Source organism: Schistocerca serialis, chromosome 5, assembly GCF_023864345.2.
Source record: "Schistocerca serialis cubense isolate TAMUIC-IGC-003099 chromosome 5, iqSchSeri2.2, whole genome shotgun sequence".
Classification (NCBI taxonomy): Eukaryota; Metazoa; Arthropoda; class Insecta; order Orthoptera; family Acrididae; genus Schistocerca; species Schistocerca serialis.
In genome coordinates, this window is record NC_064642.1 from 560,286,677 (window position 1) to 560,311,706 (window position 25,030).

Sequence of the window (25,030 nt, forward strand, 5' to 3'; positions counted from 1 at the left end):
GTTCGTGTTGATCTGCAGTCTATAATGGTCATCTAGTCGTCGATATTGCTATAATCGCACTATTTCACTCCCATTTACGGAGCTTGTTAGCACTTGATGTTAGGTTGGCGCCATTAAAATGCATTGCGGTAATCGCTGCTGGTTGCTGAATCGTTGCTGCTTGCTGGATCGCTGCTGTGTCTTGATGCTAATGCTGGCTCTAAATCTGGTTATCTAGGGGTAAAAAGATTAGGTCCCGTGTTTTTGATGTGCTTTTGATGATAAATAATGAGCGAAACCAACAAATATCTAAACTCCAAATATTTATTACTCTGGTGGCCATCTTAATTCCACTGTCCACCAAAGACAATGACACAACACAAAGTAGCACTTCTTTTACATGTTCTTTGCAATGTTTATCCACCTCGAACAATAACACACATAAACTTTACCAAAGTGACATTCAGACTCCGCTCCCGACTCTTCTTACTGCTTGTGTTTATAACCTTGTCAAAGAACTACTAAAAAGAGATATAGTTTATAAGTCACATGTACATCTGTTATCGTAATTTGTGCAGAAAAGTTATTAATTTATTTCGAGTGACATAATTTAACAGGTTATTAAAATGACAGACAGATTTGTTGACTTGACAGAATAATTCTTTGTTACAAAAAGGCCATTTTTTTAGACGTTTGTCAATTGACTTCTCTAATTTGCATAAATAAGTAAATAACATTAATTATTAAGAATTACATTGGTTTTCGTCTAAAATAGGAGTGTTTACGTGAATACTGAGTGAAAACGGTCCTAGTGAACAAATAGGTTTCACTGGGTGATTTTTATTTAAGGACATCCAAAATACATAAGTTGGCCACTATTTTTCGTACTTCATATTAATTATTTAAGATGAACTTAGTGTTTTTACATGATGACATTTGCTGTATCAGTGATCAAGTGATATTAACTTTTGTGTGGGTCAGTTATTCAGTATAATTTAATGGGTTGACTGTTTATGAAGACATGTTATGCAACCATTGTTAACATACACAATAACTTTTCTATAATCATAAATACTCGTTAAACTGGTTGAATTTGGAGGGTATCGCATACTTCGGTTAAGTAAAGCCTTTAATAGGTTCCGTTACAAGTCTAAGCAAAAATTAAAACATCATCTAGATATGCGAAACAGCATGACTGTCCTTGCAGTACTGAGTCAATAAAACGTTGCCAAGTTTGTGCAGCTTTCCTCAAACCAAATGTCATGTACTTGCTTTCAAATAAGCCAAAAGTGGTGACAATTGCCGTTTTCGGAATGTCTTCCTCTTTAACTGGTACCTTAGTGCAGTCCAGTACAGTAAAAATCTTCGTGCCTTATAGTGTGTAATTGTAGTCAAGCAGTAGAAGCACAGAATATCGATCTGGTACTGTCTGGCATTGAGAGCATGGTAATCCCCACACAGGTGGCAGGCACCACTTCATTTAGGCATGAGGTGTAGCGGAGAGGTCCAAGGACTACTAGATAGTAGTACAATCCCTTCTCTCAGCATTACATAGAATTCAGCTTTTGCGATAGCTAACCAGTCGTGTGAGGGCCGCAAGAGACTGGCGTGCTCTCTGTGGTCTTGATATAATGTAAGGTGTCGCAAGATAACTCTTTGAGTGCTCCTGGGGGCGGCATCATGGACAGAAACTGTTTGAGTAGACAGACATACTCCCCAGCATCTGCTTGTATGACTTGGGCAGAGTACTCAGCTGCGCAGCAGCAAAACCCAGAAGTCGACAGTCTGGTGACACCATCAGATTACCGCGCTTTCTTGACGTTGGGTAGTAAGTTGTAGTGTGCCAACAGATCGGCACCAATGATAGGCTCATTGACGTCTGCGACGTTAAAGCCCCACATGAATGCTCGGCGTAGTCTTAGGCCAGTTCCATGCATTGAGTGCCATAGGTTTTGATCAACGAGTTATTGGCAGCAGACAGGTCGAACAACGTTGCAGGTCCACAACAACATAGTAGTCTCCAGGGAAGAATACATCAATCCGAGCCGGTATCTACTAGTATTTTGTAGCCTGTTTTCCTGGTGCTGAAAAAGAGACGTTGGGTTGACGTGTCGCAATCAGAGACAGTGTCCGAGATGTGACGCCCATTGGCGTTGGTGTACATAAGTAGATGTACACTTATGTGCCTGCTTTCCTAATTTCTTATAGTACTAACAGATGAAGGATTGCTCTTGTCCTATGGTAGAAGAGGTAGTTGAGGAATGGCAACTGGACCTCCTGCAGTACCGGTGCATGTCGCTACTGTTGTCTTATCGAGAGAGTAACTTCTCAATTTGTTTGGTGAGGTGGTCGACTTTCGCTGCCAGATTATCATGATCGGCACACGTGGCTGAGCCGGCAGTAGACTCAGATGTGTCGCTGCCAGTGTACTAGACTGAGCTGCAGATAGTATGGCTTATGTTAGACTGTTCGACACTGCTGGCACACCGCTGCATGCTGCTACCGATGTACTAATTGCAGTCTGGCCTGTAGCATCCACAGTTGGTCAAGTCGGCCACTGCGTCCAATTGCCTGTCAGTCTGCGATGCATTGACAAATTGTGTGTGTGGCAGTAGACGGCGACTCCACAACATACGCAGAAGGCTATTGGGCACAGTACCAATGCCTACCTTGCTACGCAACTGCTGTAAAAACTGCAATGGTTTCAGTCTCCCATGTCCTCTTGAGTTAACATCTGTCATACAAGCTCCTCTTCTGATGTGGAAACATGTCATATCAGTCTCTTATATGCGTTGACTGCCGGTGGTGCAGTAATAGCATCTAGTACTTTTGTGGCGTAACGATGGCCTAATTGGCTGATGACAAGCACAGATTTTGAGGGGTCCATAGTAATAATGCCGCAGAGGAAGCTGGCTTTAACTTGTGCAAACCAAAGCGCCGAATTGTGTGGCCACAATGGGGCTAAGCACTGCGAGTCTCGTGACTGTTGGAATTATTTCTTCTGACGATTCTGTCATGTCGTATCCATTGTAATTGCACCTCCTGGCTTTTCTCTAGTGTCAAATCACGTCGGGGTCACCACTTTGGTCGTTACTGACGTATCATTGATGACTGGTTTGTTAATAGCCTGAAGGCTCAAGAAATTATTATGTCGAGCTTGCAGAACAAAACTTTATTTGCATCTGCCGAAGGAATGAGGCGCGGAACAATAATTAGCCAATACAGATCGGATAAATACACAATCTTACATAGATAAATGTATCTCCAAGAAGAACATTACTTTTACTCGAGGTAACTACAAGAGAACAATAATTGACTAGGAAATAACTGCAGAACTATTATTTCTCAAAACAATATGTATGCTCCATGGTGGCTGTGAAATATTCAATGCGTATTATAATGCTCCTGATGGCTGGCATGGAATGCTGACTGACAGACGCGACGTGAATAAAACCACACTGGTGCACAACACATGCAACACTTGACTGTACTGATGGTAAGTAAACTTTTGTCGCTACAGACGGATCAATAGTAAAAATGGAAACTTCCTGGCAGATTAAATCTGTATGCTGGACTGAGACTCAAACTCGAGACCATTGCCTTTTGTGGGCAAAGTAGGAGACGAGGTACTGGCAGAATTGGAGCTGTGGGGCGAGGTCGTGAGTCGTGCTTGGGTAGCTCAGCAGTTAGAGCACTTGCCCGCGAAAGGCGAAGGTCCCGAGTTCGAGTCTCGGTCTGGCACACAGTTTTAATCTGCCAAGAAATTTCGTATCAGTGCACACTGCGCTGTAGAGTGAAAATCTCATTCTGAATAGTCTCAATGCTTTGTATGAAATAAGTCCTAAAATAATCAGTTCAAAATTTAAAGTAAATGAAATTAAGTATAATGTAAAAGAGGATTATCTATTTAAATAGATACATTTTTACTGAGAAAGTGTACTGTAACTGTAAAATGACTCGTTCACACCTTGGCTCACCTGAAAGGGATGGATGGTTGCGCTTGTAGAAGTCGATGCATGACCTTGAAGATCGCTTAACGTTGGATAGCTTGTACATATACAGATCCTACTTTGTAGGGAGTTTGTAAGTTCTTTATTACTGGGAAGTTCAGTAAATGACTTCTTGTTTCAGTAAATACATTAAAGTTACGTGAGTAGCGAAGTTTGAGTGCTCACAGCTCTATTTCCAAGTAGAATGTTTCGATATGTCAGAGCGAAATTTTAAAAGGTATCGGCTATTCATTTCTCCAATAAGCGATCACTGTCGATGTTGTGGCGTGTCCTGTCAGGAACAAATCTATGGGTGACCTTGCACGTAATTTCTGATCTCTCTCGCTATCTTCTTCGTTTTGGAGTTGTGTCACAGCCACGGGAGCCGAGAATACGCCAACACAATTCATTTGTTGGCGATACTGGCAAACGTGTATAACATCGCGGATTAGGTATTTGGCGATAAGTTTTATCTTTGGAAGCGTGGTGTCTGGTTAGTTTCCTGTTCCTTTCTTCTACAATCATGGCTGACACGTAAGTATGGTTAACTTGATAAATATCTGTTTACATCCTAGTTTAATATAGTGTATCATTAACGGGCATGTACTATTTAATTTAGACTGCAAATTTGAAGTCGTTGTAGTTGCAAGTAACGCACATAATCATATGTTCTAACACTTGTGCATCATGTGCGGGTTCGATTGTATTTTGTTGGTGTTGAGTGAGAAGTTGTCTGGTAATAACTGCGTTAAGCGTGATACCACCATTATTACAGCTGCTTTAATTGTTTAATTTGTAAGATTCTAGTGTGTAAAGTTTAACAAAAATCGCGGAAATCGCCTTGGTGTATAGTTACGGTACTCGTGTTTTGAGGGGCTACAGTAATCATCTGTTTCGTCCGGAAGAATTGTCGTAAGATAGCATTGTTAAATCACGGTGAGTGCACTGCTGCTTTTTTGTAAGTGGTAATTTGAAATTAATTACTAAGGAGATGTGTTAACTATTACACATTCTCATTGAACTCAAACTCGTAATGTGTTGACTCCAGAAAACGTCTGTTTATTATACGTGTGTTGAAGGTATAGTTTTCTGAGCTGGAACAATCAAAGACAGTTATGTTCAGAACATTGTATGCACATGACATTGATTTGTTCCCCTATTCCCGGGAAGTGTTTTTCTCCCAGCAAATGCCGATGCCAGGACAGTAGCCCTAATTCACCAATCCACGACAGTTAATGTGCCTCTTATTAGTAAAAATCTGGTATGCTCACAGTGAAGTAACAAGTCGTTACGTGAAATTATTTTGTGGTGGTCTCGGAATATTTATTTAAAACCACGTTTAGATTAAACCTGATGTATTATGGAGAAGTTTGATATACCCTTTTTCTTATACATGTTACTCATTTTCAGTCAGAAAACTGAGAAGCCAGCAGCAAAAACCCCTGAAAAGGCAGAAAAAGTAAAAACACCAGAGAAAAAGAGCGATGCAGCGTCTAAGAAGTTACCTGCAGTGCCTGAATCTGTGCTCAAAAGGCGTAAACGCCGTGATGCATCCAAAGTTGCTCAGCTGAAGGCAACTCTTAAGGTACAAAATTGATGTTTATATTTTAATCACTGATTTATGTTGAATGCCAAGTGATTACTTCATGTAGCTATTTGAATGGTTTTGTGGCACAGAATGTGTATTGCATGTCTCTTTTTATGAAAGTGGCAATTTGAAGTTTCTTGTTCCCAAAATGCTAGGTGCAAGACGGGCCACTTTCTCACACTTTCCCCCCTGGAATCTGAAGTACAGTAATTTTATTCAGACATTTAACTATCGAAAATAATGCACATGTAAAGAATAGTGTGGTAGCTGTCAATTCTGTGGGATTTTTTTGTCTTGCTAATAGAATTTAATACTCATGGTAGAATAAGTCTAAACACTCATATAAAAATGGCACTTTCAGTCCTTGCGTCCTGTCTCCCTGCCAACATTCATTCCCAGAGTAATTCGTGTGAATGTTTGGTCTAAATAAGACTGGCTGCTAAGTAGTGGTGCTTAATTCTTTGTAATAAGTCTAATATAAATGTGCCCATAATTAATTAGTTCTCACTCCACTCCCCGATCATTCGTGGCTCATTTATTGTGGTACTTTTTAAAGACCTGTCTTGTGGTCGGTTTTGTTTTTCACATTTTTGTAAGCTGGAACTAGTTTTTTGTGATGTGATGGTTTGGTGAAAATTGTAGGTACTATTGTTAATATTACAGAAATTGCTGTTTAAGAACTCATTTATTCATATTAGTAAATCATCAGTGAGAATGTACCTGATTCTGCTCCATATGTCATTGTTGTTTAAATAGGCAGGCTTAGTAAGTGGAGCAAAGTTTTTTCATCAAATCACGGTAGAAGGCAAATGACTCGGTGGTAATATTAGTAACACATTTGATATGTTAATAAACATTGAACCACCTCTGTGCTCCCATGATTTAATTACAAAACATTGATCCACCTACCTTCCTCCCCACAATTTAAGTAAAATCATGTCTGTTGACAGTGTTACACCCTATACCCTTGTCAATGCAGAACACAATATTCCGACTCCCCATCTCGACAGTCGGTTGTTTAATATATTTTGCTTGCAGTAAGGGCACGAGTTTGATACCTGGCGTTTCTTGTAAAGTACTGCATGTCTAGTCACAGAATTTTGTTTGTCAGCATTTGCTCAAACATTGCCTTGTTCTGTGGAGGCTCACACAACTTTACTTCTTAACAAGAAGTTCCACCTGACTGACTTTTCTGAAAGTACTTTCTATGCTGGTTCATTTGAGATATTGAATGTATTAAATGTAATAGAAACATGAGAAACGGTATATTGTGGTCTGTGTGATTGTTGGAATCATTTTGCATGTGTAAACAATATTGAAAATGACGTACCTAAAGAAAGTGCCGAATGGATATGTCCAAGGTGTGCTGACAACTTCAAAATGATAGATAACATTGTAAAACCTAACGCAATATCTGATGATAGATATTCTTAATTGTTAATTATTGCTTAGCTACAAACAAGAGGAATTAAAATTTGAGTGATGAAAATAGAAGACTTAAGTTTTACTTGGAAGAGAGTGATCTGCAGGTATGTGTTAATGTCTAAACCCATGGAAAGGACTGCCACAAAATGAGGTTAGGACTATAATGGCTCCCAATAACTGGCCAGAGGTAGTAGATGGGTAACTGTAAAATTGAAGGGGGGTTCCTGCAAACCTATTAACAATAAATATGGGCAGGACTTGGTTCTACCAATTAATAGCAAATATTTTTCACTTCAAAACACAGATATAGAAATTGTCAACACGCCCATATTATAAAGGTGGTGCAGGAGACTCGGAACCTAGTAAATAGCAAACTAATATGTAGGAAGGAATGCGAAAATATTTATTCAGACAGTTATGCTTGAACTGTGAGGTAATAAATGTGTTGTGCTTTGAATTGGAATGTGGTTGTTCATTATATGGCTAAAGTACCTGTGATGGCTTAAGTGTAAATCTATACTGGGATCAGAATTACTCTGTGATTGACATTTCAGCAAGTATAGCAGTAGATCCCAGCTGCCATCTAATTGTAGGGCTTTCTCAAGAGCCTTGCTGCATTGCCTGTTTATGAAGTGCGTGCAGTGCCTTTTAAAATGTGACAGGCTGGATTCCGGCAACACTGACACCCCCCCTCCCCCAATGCAATCTGTCATTTGCAAAATAGTTTTACAGAGTACAAAGTTCACTTTGCTGAGTAATGTCCTGGTTTAATTGCATTTGAATGTCCATTTGTAGTGAGACAAGGTATCAAGAGGTATAGTGTTGATGCTAGTTCATACCTTTCAAAGGCACTATCACTTCTGCCAGATACTTATTGATTTTGACTTTGACTGTTGGTAGTTTAGCATGTGATGTAATTTTAAAGCTAATGTTATGGCCAGGGTGTTTCATTGTGCATAATTTTGAACTGGTGTCATTTTTTATTTTTTTCAGCAAAAGGCGCTTAAGTACAAGAAGAGGAAAGAGATTTTCAAAAGAGCTGAGAAATATGTTAGGGAGTACCACAGGAAGGAGCGAGATGAAGTTCGTTTGGCTCGGCAAGCAAGAAACCGTGGGAACTATTATGTCCCTGGGGAAGCACGTTTGGCATTTGTCATCCGTATTAGAGGGTAACAACAAATTTGTATTACTGCTTTGTGATTTGGTATGTTTGCATTGCGTTTTCATACACCTGTAAATACATTTACATTTAAAAGTTCATTCTTAACAGTGTTAACCAGGTAGCTCCCAAGGTGCGAAAAGTTCTGCAGCTGTTCAGGCTAAAACAGATCAACAATGGCATCTTCCTGAAACTGAACAAGGTAAGTTTATTTTATAAGAAGCATATCAGTGTTTTACACAGTTAAAAGTGCCTTAAAAGATGTGTTTTTGGTTCACTACTTGGTTGGTGAGGGTACTTTGAGATTGCAGCAGAGTTTCTCTTTTCTGCATGTTGTTTAGGTGGCCTAATTATCTTTGATGGATGCTTTCAGTAATGTCTTGCTGCATGATCTCAAAACAGATATTTATTGTATCTGCTATACCATTGTTTGCTGTCATGTACCTGTTCTTGTGACAAATGGAAGATTTACAAATAGAGAAACTTAAACCTTGCTGGGACTAAAACATCTTTCCTTTTTTTCAATGGTGTTTTCCAACACCCTTGATCGTGATAACCATTAACTTCACAAGGAATTTGGAACTTAAACCTATCCACTGATCTTAATGTTTATATTCCAGAGAGCACTTGCTGATAGCAGATTAGTTAGAAACTTAAAAAAGTACCCTCAGTCAAATTTGCTAAGAAATTAGTGTATGTAATAATGGTTCTATTAGAATGTGACATTGAACTATGAATTGCCAACATGAGAAACTAGGAGATCTTTAATTTCAGTTAAACATTGACAAGTTAGATTTTGATAGCAGTCTCGTGCAAATATTAAAATGTTCGTAATTGTAGGAGGTGTACATACAGTTTAATCAGAAATGGAAATTTCTGAAGAAATGGCTCTTGGAAAGTGCCCAAAGAGTGCTTGCGGTTTGGTAACCTTTTACAAATTTCATAGAAAAATTATGGGACAAGGAAATTATCTGCTTACTGCTTAACCATAATTGCTGCCGATGGAAATTAACCAGCTATAAAATTCCAGTGGCTTATATTTGTTTGGTCACATGGGTGACTGTCCATTTGGTATACACCATCCTGGAAGTTATTCATTTTTCATTGTGTACCTGTCACAGTTTGGTCTTACTTTCTTGTACATTTCCCCTTGGATTCTGTCCTTTATTTCCAGCTTCTGTATTACACACTTGGCTTTTGCTTCCCCTTTGCACATGATACTGTAGTTTCAACTTTGTAACTGGTATGTGTAGGTGCTAATTATCATTTGGGTATTTATCTTTTATCTAGTATGAAGTTTGGTCGTACCAGCATATTATTTTGTTTAAATCTGAATTATCCTCTGGTAGAGGTTTTTGAAAGTCAAAATTACTTATGTCAGTGAATTTTTTTATTTTATTTATTTTTTGTTAAGAAACAGAGTAGACACACATTATCTGAAAAAGTCCTATATTACTTTTGAGTCAATGAACATGATAAATTGCATTTACCATGTAAAAGCATTAATGAGTCAAGTGACTTGCCATATTTTTAAGAAGTATTTTAATTTTTTAATTCATGTGGTCCCTTTTTGTTCAGCCTCAAAAGTAAATAAAATGTCTTGAGTTACTTGCTTCCATGGTGGTCATATAATTATTTAAACAGCCAAACAAAGCCTTAAAAATAAATGTTCCACCAGAAGTTGGATTTTGTGCGGTAGTGTTTGGAGATAGCTTTTTCATTAATGGCATTGAATGTTGAGCTTTTTCGTTAATGGCATTGAATGTTGAGCTTTTTCGTTAATGGCATTGAATGTTGAGCTTTTTCGTTAATGGCATTGAATGTTGAGCTTTTTCGTTAATGGCATTGAATGTTGAGCTTTTTCGTTAATGGCATTGAATGTTGAGCTTTTTCGTTAATGGCATTGAATGTTGATCTTTTTCGTTAATGGCATTGAATGTTGATCTTTTTCATTAATGGCATTGAATGTTGAGCTTTTTCGTTAATGGCATTGAATGTTGAGCTTTTTCGTTAATGGCATTGAATGTTGAGCTTTTTCGTTAATGGCATTGAATGTTGAGCTTTTTCGTTAATGGCATTGAATGTTGAGCTTTTTCGTTAATGGCATTGAATGTTGAGCTTTTTCGTTAATGGCATTGAATGTTGAGCTTTTTCGTTAATGGCATTGAATGTTGAGCTTTTTCGTTAATGGCATTGAATGTTGAAACATTCTTTGTTGTATTATTGTCAAGTTCAGAAAGTCTAAAATGGGAAAATGGCTTACTACGCAGTCATCTGATAAGTCAGCCATAGGTTTGTTTATTCATAACTTAAGCTTCTTTTTTTAAAATGTACTAAAAGTTTTTCCTTTGGTTGGAGTGCTCATTGGCTGTATCTTTCACAGGCAACAATAAATATGCTTCGTATTTGTGAACCATATGTGACTTGGGGAATACCAAACCTGAAGAGTGTGCGTGAGTTGATATACAAGAGAGGATTTGCTAAGATAAATGGGCAGAGAATACCAATTACTTCTAATGAGATTATTGAGAAGAAATTGGGTGAGTACTTAATTCTAAAGTAGGCATGTATGAATCGGTAATTGACAAATTGTGCTAATAGCATGTGTTGTCAGCTGTGTTGGTTTGTCTACAGTGCAGTGTGTCCTTTGCGGCTAATCAGATGACACAAAAAACAATCTTCCTAATGCATCTATACGTAGTAGTTCTAAATGAACTTGACATACTTTTATATGAAATTCATTGTATTTTTTCTCCCGTAGCATATTGTTCCTTCTGTATGATATGTGCACTTAACGAGGTGATGCAGTAGCACCTAACTTCTGCTTCATCATCATCATCTTGGACAGTTTCCAGCCACTGGCTGGGTCTGTCGGGAACACAAGCCTCTCCATCGTGTTCTGTCTTTCCACCATTCCCCCTCTTCCACCTTCGTCCAGTTCTCTCCTCTTCTCATCACACATTCCTTCACTCCCTTCACCCATCTATCTCTTGGTCTTCCTCTGGGCCTCTTCCCCTCCAGTTGCAGATCAAACATCCTCTTTGGAATTCTTCTCTCATCCATTCTCTTCATGTGTCCATACCACTGCAGTCTTGATTTTTCTATCCTGTCCTGTACTGGTTCCTCCTTTAGTCTTTCCCTCACATACACATTTCGCAATCTGTCTCGTCTTGTTACACCTAACCTGCTCCTCTGGAACTTCATTTCACTAGCCCGTATTCTAGACAATAAATATGCTTCGTATTTGTGAACCATATGTGACTTGGGGAATACCAAACCTGAAGAGTGTGCGTGAGTTGATATACTTCTGCTTAAAAGAACAAAATTCAGATGTCTGATTTAGGTTCTTAAATCAGCTATGACTTGCTGGTGTGATTCATTTTTAAAGGGCATGGCTAATTTTCTTTGCTTATTCTACCCTGTTTTTGATTTTTTCATTGTTTCAACATTTTTATTTTAAATGAAACATGATCTAAATAGCACAGTGATTAGATTTGTAGCAGCTGGATTGATTTCCTTGACCAGCAATCCTGATTTTGATATTGAATTCCCTAAAGAACTTCCGTGATGGTTCCTATGACAAATTCGTGTACAATTCTGTATTGTCTTCAGTCTGATGGTGTGACTAGTCTCTGCTAGCGCAACTTTCATAAAAATGTTTGGAACTAGTGACTGTTCAAAAAAGCACATAAACAAGGTCTTGGAATCATTGGTAGCTTAACTTGTACAAAAATAAAATTATAGGGGAAGTTAGGGAGACTTTGGGTTGAAGATGTCTGCAGAATAAAAAGGAAATCAATTCCGTCAGCTGGAATAAGGAACCTGTGGCTGCAGATTGCATCTTTGTTCTTGCTGCTGTTTGGTAGAACAGATTTTATTTCTGTATTTCCATGTATCTTCGTGTTATCACTTTCCTATGATATTGGTTTCACTGAGATACCACCACATACAAAGTTTTCTATTTTAGAAAGTAGTGATTCTGTAAGTTGTAATATAGTCCCTGTATACTGTTATTGTCCAGTCAGTTTTTAGCATGTATCATTATAAAAAGTACTTTCTTAGATATGTAAATTCAAACAGAATACAAGCTTACTGGATATTTGACCAGAATTACTTGAGTGAGGGTTTTCTAGCAGATGGAACTAAATACATTGATCTTAACAGGACAAAATCCACAATTGTAAATTTAATTTTGGTAGTACCCCAAGGGAGTAATGGATTGTATTTGAATTATACAGGGTAGTCAGAAAATGTCTGAAATGCTTGTAGCAGTGTTGCAGGACGGGTTGTACTGAGACACAAATGTTAAGAAAAAAAAAATAGATACGTTGCGCCATTTCAGAGCTATTTAGTGTTGGAGTTAGCCAGTCAGGTTTCATTGTAGTATGTTTAGCTGCTGATCCAGAACTGGTAACCGTATGGGAAGTAGTGACTTTCGTACATCATAATAGATGTTTTTGGAAAGCCTGTAACTGCCATCCATTTATTAAATAATGGAACACTGTGCCAGTTACACACTTTTCATGCTTAGCATATGTGTCTTGAATTTTTTTCATTGTTAAACACAAATATTTGTCAGAATTTTGTTAGGTGTTCTGCGTCTTTTGCACTGTAGTCATCTTTTTGAGGTTGAAGTACTAACCCAACAACAGGTTAGTGGCACATTTTTTCTATGGCATTGTTCAGTGATGGCTGAACAAACTCAAATGGCAGATGCTACAAGAGGTGTTGTGCATAAGTAGTTCACTGCTGAACATTCATAAAGAATGGGGCAATGTTTTACTGCTCAAGAAATGACCACAATCAAACAAGAAGTTAAGGCCTGTATGTAGTTTTACAGTCAGTCCTTCTTTCCACATAAATGGACCAAGGCAGGTGGAAGTAATCTCTGCCGTACATTCTTAATGTGGCTTGCAAAGTATAATACAGATCTAAATATGACTTAAACTGAAAATTTAGCACTGAGAAAAAGTATAAATTGTTTCTGAACATAGGTATTTAAAAATTTTTTTTCAAATGCCTTTCTTCCTAACATTTGGCATTTAATCATCTCGCAAGCAGATAGTATATTATTGACATCTGTGTTTCTTAATCCCATGTTCTCTGTACATACTGACATATATTGTGTGGCTAGTGCAGGTGAATATCCATAATATTTCTTGTCACATGCTTCAGTTATTATAACAGAATTATATATGACATGTTAATGTGTTTTTCAATCATTCAGTAATAGTACTTTACATCACATTTTGGTCTAAGCAATATGTTTAAAAATTGGTCATGGTTTCATTGATGTTATCATTAATCTTTTCCCAGCATGTTTAATAACTGTTTAATTACTGAGGTTACTTAATATTTTAAAGAATGGTTCAGTTGTTACTAAGTATTTGGATATTGTTTAAAGATTTTGTTTTAATTATTGTTTAGGTAAAATGGGCATAATCTGTGTTGAAGACTTGATCCATGAAATCTTCACTGTTGGACCTAAATTTAAGTATGCCTCGAACTTCCTCTGGCCATTTAAGGTGGGTAACAAGCTTTTCATTTTTTTGTGCTGTGTATGTACTTTTTGTAAATACATGTGTGTAGTAGCATAATGAGCCTAGACTTCTGGATAGTTTTCTGTTCTAAGTTAACTGTTGGAATAGTCTGTCCTTTGTTCATAGACAGCACTTGGGATTTCAGGGCACGTATAGCTCAGCTTAAGGAAAAATTGTCAGCAATAATAAATCTAGGTTTTGTGGAATGACCACTGTGGTTAAATCTTCAGGAGGCTGAACTTCAAACATAATCCTTTCTTGTTTGTTTTCTGGATGTATGGAGCAGCAAGTTAACAAATTTAGGCCACATTTACACCTATTTCAAGAACAAAAAATGTGTTCACATCTGCACATTATTTTTTGTAATAGGAGTGCTATTAGATTTGTATTTAACGACCCATTCACATACTTGTGCAATACATATGGAAACTGTATCCACACTGTTCATTGGGTGGATAAGTTTTCAGGAACACCTACAATAGATGGATGTGAATGGCTGTGTGTAACTTTGTTAGTGTGCTTGTATACCAGGCTTTCTAAATTTTGAAAGAGTAAAGCAAAATGACCTAGAACTATGAAATAAATAGTTGAAGTTTGAAAACATAGTGAACTTCAACATTATTTTTCTGTGAGCCATGCTTCAAGATGCAAGAGTGGGAGGTGCAGTATTATAGTGTGGTTAACCCTTTTAGTGCCAAACACGATCTGATTGTGATGCCCTTCTCATTCATTTTTTCCGCGCTTGAAGGCAAAGTTATTATTTCCTAGCCAAGACGCAGAAGGAAGGTCGAAGGCACAGCATATCGATCTTCTTTTCGATTGTCAGTACGATATTTCGAGTAAAATAAACTTCTCTGGTGTTGTTTATTTACAGAGTATTTCGCAGCAGCATGGCGTTGTCAAGTAGGAAGTTGCGGTTCGATACGAGTGATTTAGACAATAATATGATAAGTAGTGAAAGTGAAGATGAATTTGCAGAAAGTGAATCGGATTATGAGATGTCCGTTGAAGGAGACTCGTCGTTTTCTTCTTCAAGTGACGATTGTGCGTCAGCAAATGACGACGACGACCAAACACAAGTGAATTGCAGTGCAAATACTTTTGTTGAAATAATGGATGAGACATCAGATAATCTGCCCCCTCCAAGCTTTGTGTATGCAGAAGCACCAGGCCCTAAACATATACCAGCAAACGCCACACCAATTGATTTTTTTCAATTTGTTCTTCTTGCAGCAGCTGCTTAAGATTATGGTGACTTGAGACTAACAGATACGCTCGCCAGGTGATTCAGTCAACGCATTTATCGCCAAATTTCGAGAATCACAGTGGCAACCAACAACTGTAGCAGAAATGATGGCTTTTATAGCAGTGATTTTGAATATGGGACTGATTAAAAAAACAATTTTTAGTTGTTGGTCAACTGATCCAAACCTGTTGACACCGTGGTTTTCGCAAATGTTTTCACGCAACATGTTTCAATTGTTGCTGCGGTTCTTGTAGACAGTTCGAAGCTTCACTTTCCTGGTCACCCATTATATGACCCAACATCCAAATTTCAAGTGTTGGTGGATATTGCCAACAGTGTTTTCTGTCGGTACTACACTCCACACCAGCAACTGAGTGTAGATGAGTCTCTTTGGGACAAAGGCGCACTCACAGCTAATCCAGTACCTTCCCAATAAACATAATCACAAATGAGGAGTCAAATTTTGGATGCTGTGTGATTCAGTAGTAAATTACTGTCTAGGGTTTTATGCATACCGTGGTGCAAAAGTGATGATGACAAAAACAAAATAAAAGAGAATGGCCTGGGATATGTAGTCGTCATGAAACTACTAGCTCTTGGGAGCTACATGCAAAAAGGTTACCATGTGTTTTGCGATAACTTTTTTACATCTATTCCTATGGCAGAAAAGCTGTTTTCAGTTAGCACTTATCTAACGGGAACAATTAGAAGAAACAGAAAATTCCTGCCACGTGGTCTTCTGTCGAATTATGCTGTAGGTCAGCTAAAGTTTTTCAAGGAATCTTTTATACTTCTCTGTGGCTTCAGACAGAAGAAATCAGAGAAATCCAGTCCTCCTTGTGAGTACATCATCCTCTGCTACATCATCAGAAAAGACAATTCGCAATAGACAGTCAGTCAAGAAACCGGATGTAATTTTTGAATACAATAAGTATATGGGTGGCATTGACTCATCTGATGGCATACTGCTATTTAGATGAGGAGGACTGTCAAGAGGTGGAAGAAGGTAGTGTTCAGCATAATTGCCAGGATGTTGCTGAATGCATATGTTTTGTATAAGGAAAGCCTAAACCCCAGCGACAAACCACTGACACAGCTGAAGTTTAACGGCATAGTCATATGCAAACTTTCTCAACAGTGGTTTCAGGCAAGGACTGCAACCACAAGTGCAATAGATATAAATGTACCTGCTCCAACACTATATGGTGTAGACTCTTCCGGGGAGAAAGGAACGCTACTGTAGTGTTTGTTCTACGAAGGATAAAAAGCGGCGTTCACAATCAGTATGTGTTTGTTGCAAGAAAGGACTGCATCCTTCATGTGTTGGTCAGCGTGTGGTGGTGGTGGTCAGCATGTGTGCAAGTAGTTGTCACCTCACATTTGTCAGTGATTTATGACTGAAGAACTGAGAACGTGTTCAGAGCAAAACATTTTTTTTGTAATGTTATGTTCTTTATTTTTTCCGTAGTGAAATAAAAAAAATTGTATTCCTTTATGATGTTTTTGTTAAGGAAACTACAGAGATTCCATATACAGTGAAACCTCTATATAACATTTTCAAGGGACCACAAATTCTGAACACTGTGTAGAGGAAAACACTATAAAGAGGAAGGCTTCCAAATAATAATTATAGGGCATTACTGAAGATCAGGATACCACTAATCAGCTTTGACAAATGGTGCCAAAGATGACGTTTTAAATTTTCACAACATATGATATATTCATTGCAAATGATCAATGTATCAACTGATTAGTTTTTTTAATTAAAACATGGGGCTCGGTAGGTGGATGGGTGAAAGTAAATGGATAAGTTTGTACAAAAAAGTTATAACACATTCTTAAGATTGACATCATTCTCCAAAGCTGACAGGTGGTATCCCATTCTTCAGTTGACCCAGTTATAGAATATGAGCTAAATTTTGTTTATGATATACAGTACTGAACAGATTACATAAAAACACAGTAAATGGGACAGATTAAAAAAGAATTAGTTACAAAAAAATTACTTCAATAATTAAATTATCAAATGGAACTTAAATTTGCACAAAACTCTAGGTACCTAAGCAATCAGAAAATAACATACCTATGATTTTTTAAAATATTCAAGCAGGCTTGCTTGTTTTCTGTTTCTCCTAGACTCTATGGCAATCATTTCTTGCTCCAAATGAGCAAGTTGAACTACTGTTCTGTCCTCAAGTCTATGGGCCATCAAGTACCTCCTGAATGTTTCAAAGGCTTCAGCTGCCTTAGTATATGAGGGCACTGCCTATTAATTGGTGAAACTCTTGCAAATCACTTCCAACTTCTTCCACAGGAGCTGCCATCTCATTCTCACAGAATCCCGCTTTTGTGAAACAGTTTTTAATAGTTTCAGCACTTACTTCCCTCCACGAGTACATAATTAAATTTATTGCCTATAAAATGTTCAGCTTCAGTTGTGAGCTTTGCTGGCTTCCCAGTTTTCTTTGGTCCATCAAATTCAAGGCCTTTTTTACAAGGGCTGCCCTATATTTAACCTTAAGGGCGTGTATTATGCCCAAGTCCAAAGGTTGCAGACGGCTGGTGCAGTTGGGTGGCAGGTAAATTACTTTAACATTTCTCAGAAAGGGTACGTCTGGTGGATGTGCCGCACATCAATCCACAAACAGCAGCACTTTTCTTGCAGCACTCCCCATTTTGGCGTCAAATTCTCTTAGAAAATGTAAAAATATTTCACTCGTCATCCATGCCTTGGCATTGTTTGTATATTTGCACGGAAACGTGGAAATGTTTTTGAAGCAACTCGGATTTTTTGGCTTCCCGATAACCAAAGGTTTCAGTTTTTCACTGCCATCAGCGTTTGTACACAACAAAACGGTAAGACGTTCCTTGTTCTTCTTACCGCCATGGCAATTTTCCCCACAAAAAGTAAATGTCTTATCCTGCATTAAATTGAAAAACATGCCGGTTTCGTCAGCGTTATAAATGTCACGCAGTTTGTAGCCCTGTATCAGATTAGGAAGAGTCTGTATCCACTGAGCTACAGTTGGTTCGTCCACACTTTTACTTTCTCCACATTCCGAAATGTACACAACACCATGACACTGCCGAAATTTATCAATCCATCCATTGGACGCCTTAAAATTGTCCATTCCTAACTGAAGTGATATTTGAAGTGCCTTCTCCTTCAAAATAGTTCCGTTTATAGGAATGTTTGCAGCACATGCTTGCTGAAACCAAGTTAATAAAACTTTCTCCATTTCGTCGTAAGTCGATTGTTTCAAACGCATATGTTTCGAATTTCCACACTTCTCAAACCCTTCCATTATCGACGATCTGTTTTTCGTAATAGTGTTGCGTGTTGAGGGGGCCAGTCCCAATTGCTTCGCTAGCTCCACGCGACTCATGCCAGGAGATGCCTCCACTTTTTTAATAATAGAAACCTTCTCTTCCAGAGAAATATTCTTCCGCTTTTCACCCATGTCCACTGATGAAAGCTTTAAAAAAAAACGTTATATCGAAGACACACACTAGGCACACGAACTGTTTGCTGCTCAGCTCACACAACATGCTTCTAAGTACTAATACAAAGCATCGACTGAAATGGCGCCAAAAAGATCGCAAGCAGAATGTGCGTCACATGTCACGTGACCGGGTTTTGCCGCTGACATATGAAATACGCTGAGCGCGGGCTTTCCGAGCCAGTGCAAACTGTGAAACCACATAACGGAAAACGATGCGTCTACATCCAGTCACTTAACCGTTATAAAGAGGTAAATAATTGACCAGGGTTCCAAAAATATGAGAGTTACATGGAGGAAACTGTAATATAGAGGAAACGCAGTAAAGAGGAAAATTTAACTTTGTTTATATGGGCTTTTAGTTGGGACCGAAGAAAACGGACGTAACATAGAGGAAATCATTATATGGAGGAACGTTATAAAGTGGTTTCACTGTATACCTGAAATTTTTGAGTATGTCATCATTTGATGGGCCTCAGAGTAAACTGAAATCAGAGTTTTAATTTTTTCGATAAACCCCATAATGAAAATAATTTTTTTCTCTGAAAATATGTTCTTTGACAATGTGTATTACACATATTACTGTAGCCAGCAGCATTCCCTAAAAAGTAAACAAAAATTACATTCCTTTATGCATTATTTTAGATTTTATTGCAAGTATGTCAGAAGTCTGCATTTTACTGTAAAATCGCATGGCACTTTTAACATGATCTTTTGAGAAAACGTCTGGCACTAAAAGGGTTAAAATTAGCTGTGACTTCTGATGTTTGGCTCACAGGAGGGGCTGAGACACCATTGCATAGGTGACACCAATGGCAGGTCAGCTTTCCCTACCACACTGCCAGCCATTTGGTGGGTAAAGTGCCCTGTTGCCACACTGTGGATAAACAGTACTGTGTGGTGTTGCACATTAGATGCATCTGTCACCTCTTGTCAGGTGATATTTTTTTGTGTTGGCATGTTTTCCAGTTAATGACCCAATGACTTAACTTAGAGATGTTTAAAGCATTTGTGGATTTAAGAGACTGCTTTTGACAGTGATGACTGGAGTTCTACTTAGAATTCTGAAGGTAGCAGGGATAACACAGGAGCAAAAGGTTATTTGCAACTTGTACAGATATCAGACTGCAGTGAACAGTCAAAGGATGTGAAAAGGAAGCAGATAGGTTGTGCTAGGTGGGAGTATGGGTCAGCCAATGGGTGTATCGAGATGGTCTTGTGTGATGCTGTGCCTGGATGGTGCAGTGGTTAATGCAGCACACATTTTCACTCGTTGCTGCTGAGTTTTGCATCAAGTCTCAATGCAGCTGACATCAGTAGTTCCTTCTTTCTTTTCTAGCCCTTTGCCTTCAATTTACATATTATGAATGGAGTGAGTAGTGTCTTGGAAACAGAGTATAAGATGAACATGAAATGTAAAACAAGAGTAACAAAATGTAGTTGTATAAAGTCAGGAAATGTTGATGGAATTAGATTGGGAAATAAGACACTAAATGTAAAGGAGCTGTGCTTGGTGTGGAGCAAAATAACTCGGGGACTATATAAAGTGTAGTCAGTAGCAAGAAAGGCATTTCTGGGAAAAAATGGTAATTTGTTAACATCAGATATAAAGTGTTTTGATGTCTTTCCTGAAGGTATTTATCTGGAGGTTGGCTTGTACAGAGTTGAAATGTGAAAGATTAAAAGTTCAGGTAACAATTGAATAGAAGTTTTTGAAATAATTCTACAGAAAAATACTGAAGATTGGACTGTTAAATTGAATAACTCAAGAAGGTACTGAATCGAATTGTGGAAGAAAGAAATGTATGCCACAGCCTGACTAAAAGATCCGTTAACACATCTTGTGGCATTGTGGAGTCAGTTTTGTAGTGAAGGTAAATGTGTGTTTGGGGGGGAGGGGGTGTTCATAAAAATTGGAGAGTGAGACCAACTTGAATCAAGTAAGCAACCCCTTCAACCTGTAGTTAGCAGTAGTTAACACAGAAAGATTTGGACTAGGCAACTAATGTGAAGAGCTGCATCAAACTGGTCTTTGTACCACTAATAATGATTTTAATTTATGTTTAGTGTAGAGGACAAAAACTGCAAAATGTTAATTTTCGTAGTTTATAGTTCTCCAAAAGGAGGCTCAAAATCTGTATGCATGGGTTAGCATGATGCATGGATTGTAGGTATTGGTCAACAAGTCCATGGCAACAACTCTGACATGAATTGTTGCCTTCCAGCTTGTTGAAAATAATAGTGCACTTCGTATACAAGTGACATGTATGTGTTACATGCTGCATGTGTCTAGTGCTACAATTTGACATTATAGCTTAATGTACAGCTTCCAGATTGTGGTCTCCATGTACATACTTTGAAAAAAAAAAAAAAAAAAAGAGAGAGAGAGAGAGAGAGAAATGCTGATAATTGTATCAATATTTATCATTTTTGAATTGAACTTTGTCATTAAGTTTCTAAATTTTATTATTCCTTAAATAAATTTGTAAAAATTACAAAGTGCATTTTTTATTAATTTATTATTCAACCGTTCTGTCTTGCCAGTCCTTGGAATTTAATAGAGTAGTTACTGAAATTGGAACAGATTGTTTGCTAGAAGGGCCTTAAATCCCTTCTCAGGACTAAAATCTATAAAGAAACTTATCACTAAAATCAATGCAGAGAGAGACAATTTAGACCAGTTTCCACTTTCCTTATGAACTTGGTGCAGGTTTATGCTTAGATTCTGGAGATCTGTTTCTAGGCAAAATATATTTATGTTCAGCTATCTGTGATTGCCATATATTAAAGTACAGGCAAGTTGCACTGTACTAGGTTTCCAGTGGAGATTTTTTGCAATGGGCAGTATAGTGTTTAAATATAAAGTGAACTCGGTGTTGCATCCTGTACTGAAGAGTACACAGTTTGAAGATAAGCAAAGCAAATTGTTGAAAATTTTCACTTGAAAACTTGACTGCCTGTAGGAGACCCACTTTCCAGTAGTTTTGGACGGTCTACAGATATTAAGGAGAGGCTGTGACTGACATGTTACTAAGAGTGTCAGTATATAAGCTAGAACCACTTGCAAATAACTCCTATGAAAGGATGTAGGTTGCCATACTACAATCCTGGAAAGAAATTGGGGGCAATTGCCATTACACTGTTTCATATTGAGTGTAATCCTTTGGACCATTCAACATGAAAAATTTTGTAAAGACATCACCTATACCCATCTGTTATAAATGCAAGACAGAAAATTCTTAATACTTAGGACAGTGGCAAAGTTGAGTTCCACTTGTCTGCCTGGATGCAAATTCTACAATATATTTTACTATTTGATTCAGATGTTGAAGCTGAAAGTGAATCAGTTATGGAAAGTAAGTAAGGATGTTTAACTTTCGATTCAGTATGTAATGGGAGGTGATTATTAGATTATCATGAGTGATTGAATTGTAATAGAGGAAGGAATACAAGATTTACAGGGGAATGTGGGGTTCATAGTAGAATGAGAGAGAAGAATGAATAATTGAGTTATGCAGTAAAATGCTAAATTTGTGATCCCTTGATGCCTCAGAACATGTCCTACCAACCGGTCCCTTCTTCTTGTGAAGTTGTGCCACAAACTCCTCTTCTCCCCAATTCTATTCAGTACCTCATTAGTTATGTGATCTACCCATCTGATCTTCAGCATTCTTCTGTAGTACCACATTTCAAAAACTTCCTGACACTTAAATCTATGCTTGATGTTAACAAATTCCTCTTCTTCAGAAATGCTTTCCTTGCCATTGCCAGTCTACATTTTGTATCGTCTCTACTTCGACCATCATCAGTTATTTTGCTCCCCAAATAGCAAAACTCCTTTACTACTTTAAGTGTCTCATTTCCTAATCTAATACCCTCAGCATCACCTGACATAATTCGACTACATTCCATTATCCTCGTTTTGTCTTTGTTGATGTTCATCATATATCCTCCTTTCAAGACACTGTCCATTCCGTTCAACTGTTCTTCCAAGTCCTTTGCTGTCTCTGACGGAATTACAATGTCATCGGCGAACCTCAGTTTTTATTTCTTCTCCATGGATTTTAATACCTACTCCGAATTTTTCTTTTGTTTCCTTTACTGCTTGCTCAATCACAGAAATTGGACAGCTACATAAGTGAATGTGAAGAGACATGGGGTAACAGAAGAAATACATTATTGATGAAAGAAAGGAAAAAAATGTTAAGAAATAAACAGGAAGTGCAAGGAAGCAAAGGTGACAGAGATGCAGGAAAAATCTAAAGCATTGGAAAAGAAATAGTTTGTTAGACTGATTTGATGGAAGTCATCAACATGGAATACAGTGAGAATTCTACTGTTAAATACAGAGGAGAAAGCAGATGGTTGAGAAGAGTATACTATGAACCCCTCTGACTGGGAGAATCTGTCTCGTGATGTGGTACAACTAGGAGTCAATGTGGAAGACACAAAGGATGCAGTGTTAGAGATACAGTTTAGGAAAATTTGCAATTGGACAAGGCAGAAGGGTTAAACACACCTAATTTCTGTCCTGTCCTGATCTTAACACACTGCGCCTCGATCTTAACCTGCCTAATACTTTCGATGCCATTTTAGCGGATGACCCACGAGCAGCTGCTCGTGTTCTTTGTTTTATCAATTTGACAAACCTCGCTAAGGACATTTGATGATGTTTTTTAATCCTATGCCTGTCAGTCTGTCTTTTATTGTGTTTTCCCTTTTAGTTGTTGTTGTCAACTTGTGCCTCGCGGTGCATTCTTAGAGTAGTCAGGGCGCTAATGACCATTGAAGTTGTGCGCCCGAAAACCACAAAAAAAAAAAAAAATCTAATTTCTAAAACATTGGGGAAGTGGCAACCATATGATAATTAAAGTTGGTATGTTGAATTGGGGACATTAGAATTACCATCACTTTCAGTAGAAATACCATCAGACTTGTGGAAAAATATTCACACAATCCCAAAGATACCAAGGTCAGATAGGTGTAAGAACTACTGTGAGGTCATTTTAATGTATCTGGGCTCTAAATTAATAACAAGAATCATAGAGAGAAGAATAGAAAAGAAAATTGAGCTGTTTGATCGCTTAGCAGTTTGGGGTTTTGGGAAGATAAAGGAAGCAGCAGTTCAGATGTTGCACTTGATAGTGGAAGCAAAACCTAGAAAACTCAATACACATGGAGTTATTGATATAGAAAAAGTTTTAATTCAAACTGGCACGAGATATTAGAAATTCTGAGAAACAGCAATGAGCTGTAGGGGAGGGTTGGTAATATAAAATACATAAGACACAAGAGGAACAAATAAAAGTGGAAGACCAAGAATGAAGTGCTTGGGGGTTGTTTTTCTTTATTCATTTTGAGACAGGTTTCATGCCCTGGCCACAGAATAAAAACATTGCAAGTGCAGTCTGAAACCATGTGTGTAGAACTAAGTCGTGGATGGACTTAACAATAGAAAAACCCTGCAGGCAGTTGGGCTCCGGAGACAGTGGGTGTGTGAACACGGGGTGTGTGCATGTGTGTGTGTGTGTTTTCTATTTTGGAACAGTTTTGTCCAAATGCTTAATATTATAACAGTCTTTTTCTCTGTGCATTTTATAACACTTGAGCCTTGTCTGTGGGGGTCAGCAGCAATCTATTCTTTCCATTTTGGTAGAACTAGGCTGCCATGTGAATGCAGGCCCTGCATACAAATAAATCTGTAGATTCATTTGACTAATTAATTTATTACAGTTTATCGTTTGTATCAACCTATAGATAGCTATAAAGTGTTGGTCATGGTATCCACATTTATAATTGCAATAGCTATTGTTACTGAGGATAAATGCTGTAATTGGAAAGAGATTCTGAAGTTTTACTTTTTGTTTCAGCTCAATACACCAACTGGTGGTTGGCGCAAGAAGACAAACCATTATGTTGAAGGTGGTGACTTTGGAAATAGGGAGGACAAAATAAATGAACTGCTCCGCAGAATGGTGTAATTGAAAGACTTTAATAAATATGTAATTAAATGTGAAGTTTGCAGTACTTACTTTTCATACCTACATCTCCATGGATACTCTGCAAATCTCTTAAGTTCCTGGCAGATGATTCATCGAACCACCTTCAAAAATTTCCTATACAAATCTCGTATAGCGCGGGGTAAAAACTAACACCTATATCTTTCCGTGTGACCTCTGATCTTTTATTTTATTATGGTGATCGTTCCTCACTATGTATGTTGGCATCAACAAAATATTTTCTCATTCAGAGGTGAAAGTTGCAAATTTCATCAGAAGATTCCACTGCAACAAAAAATACCTTTGTTTTATTGATGTCCACCCCAAATCCTGTGTTGTTTTGTGACACTCCTCCCATATTCTGCGATAATATAAAACATGCTGCCCATCTTTGAACTTCTTCTCAGTACTGTTATCTGGTAAGTTTACCACCCGCTTAGAAGTATTCTGAAAGAGGATGGACAAGTGTAGTGTAGGCAGTCTCTTTAGTATATCTGTTACATTTTCTAAATGTTCTGCCATTGAAACAGTCTTTGGGTAGCCTTCCCTGCAACATTTTCTGTGTGTTTTTTCCAATTTAAGTTGTTCATAATTGTAATTCCTAG

The 25,030-nt window shown here is 37.9% G+C and overlaps 1 protein-coding gene across 1 annotated transcript; it reads left to right on the plus strand.

Moving 5' to 3' along the window:
* Positions 1 to 4,367: 4,367 nt before the first annotated feature.
* LOC126480739 (60S ribosomal protein L7) lies at positions 4,368 to 24,443 on the plus strand. Its single transcript, XM_050104009.1, has 7 exons — positions 4,368 to 4,502; positions 5,379 to 5,553; positions 7,975 to 8,150; positions 8,252 to 8,342; positions 10,524 to 10,680; positions 13,568 to 13,665; positions 24,297 to 24,443. The coding sequence occupies exons 1-7, from the start codon at positions 4,492 to 4,494 to the stop codon at positions 24,405 to 24,407; spliced, it is 819 nt and encodes a 272-aa protein (XP_049959966.1). The 5' UTR covers positions 4,368 to 4,491; the 3' UTR covers positions 24,408 to 24,443.
* The last annotated feature ends 587 nt before the right edge of the window (positions 24,444 to 25,030 follow it).

Bases quoted from the DNA above. Each gene is read 5' to 3' on its own strand.
- LOC126480739 (XM_050104009.1), top strand. The intron at 5,554-7,974 runs GTACAAAATTGA...TATTTTTTTCAG, and splicing joins AGCTGAAGGCAACTCTTAAG to CAAAAGGCGCTTAAGTACAA. The intron at 10,681-13,567 runs GTGAGTACTTAA...ATTATTGTTTAG, and splicing joins GATTATTGAGAAGAAATTGG to GTAAAATGGGCATAATCTGT.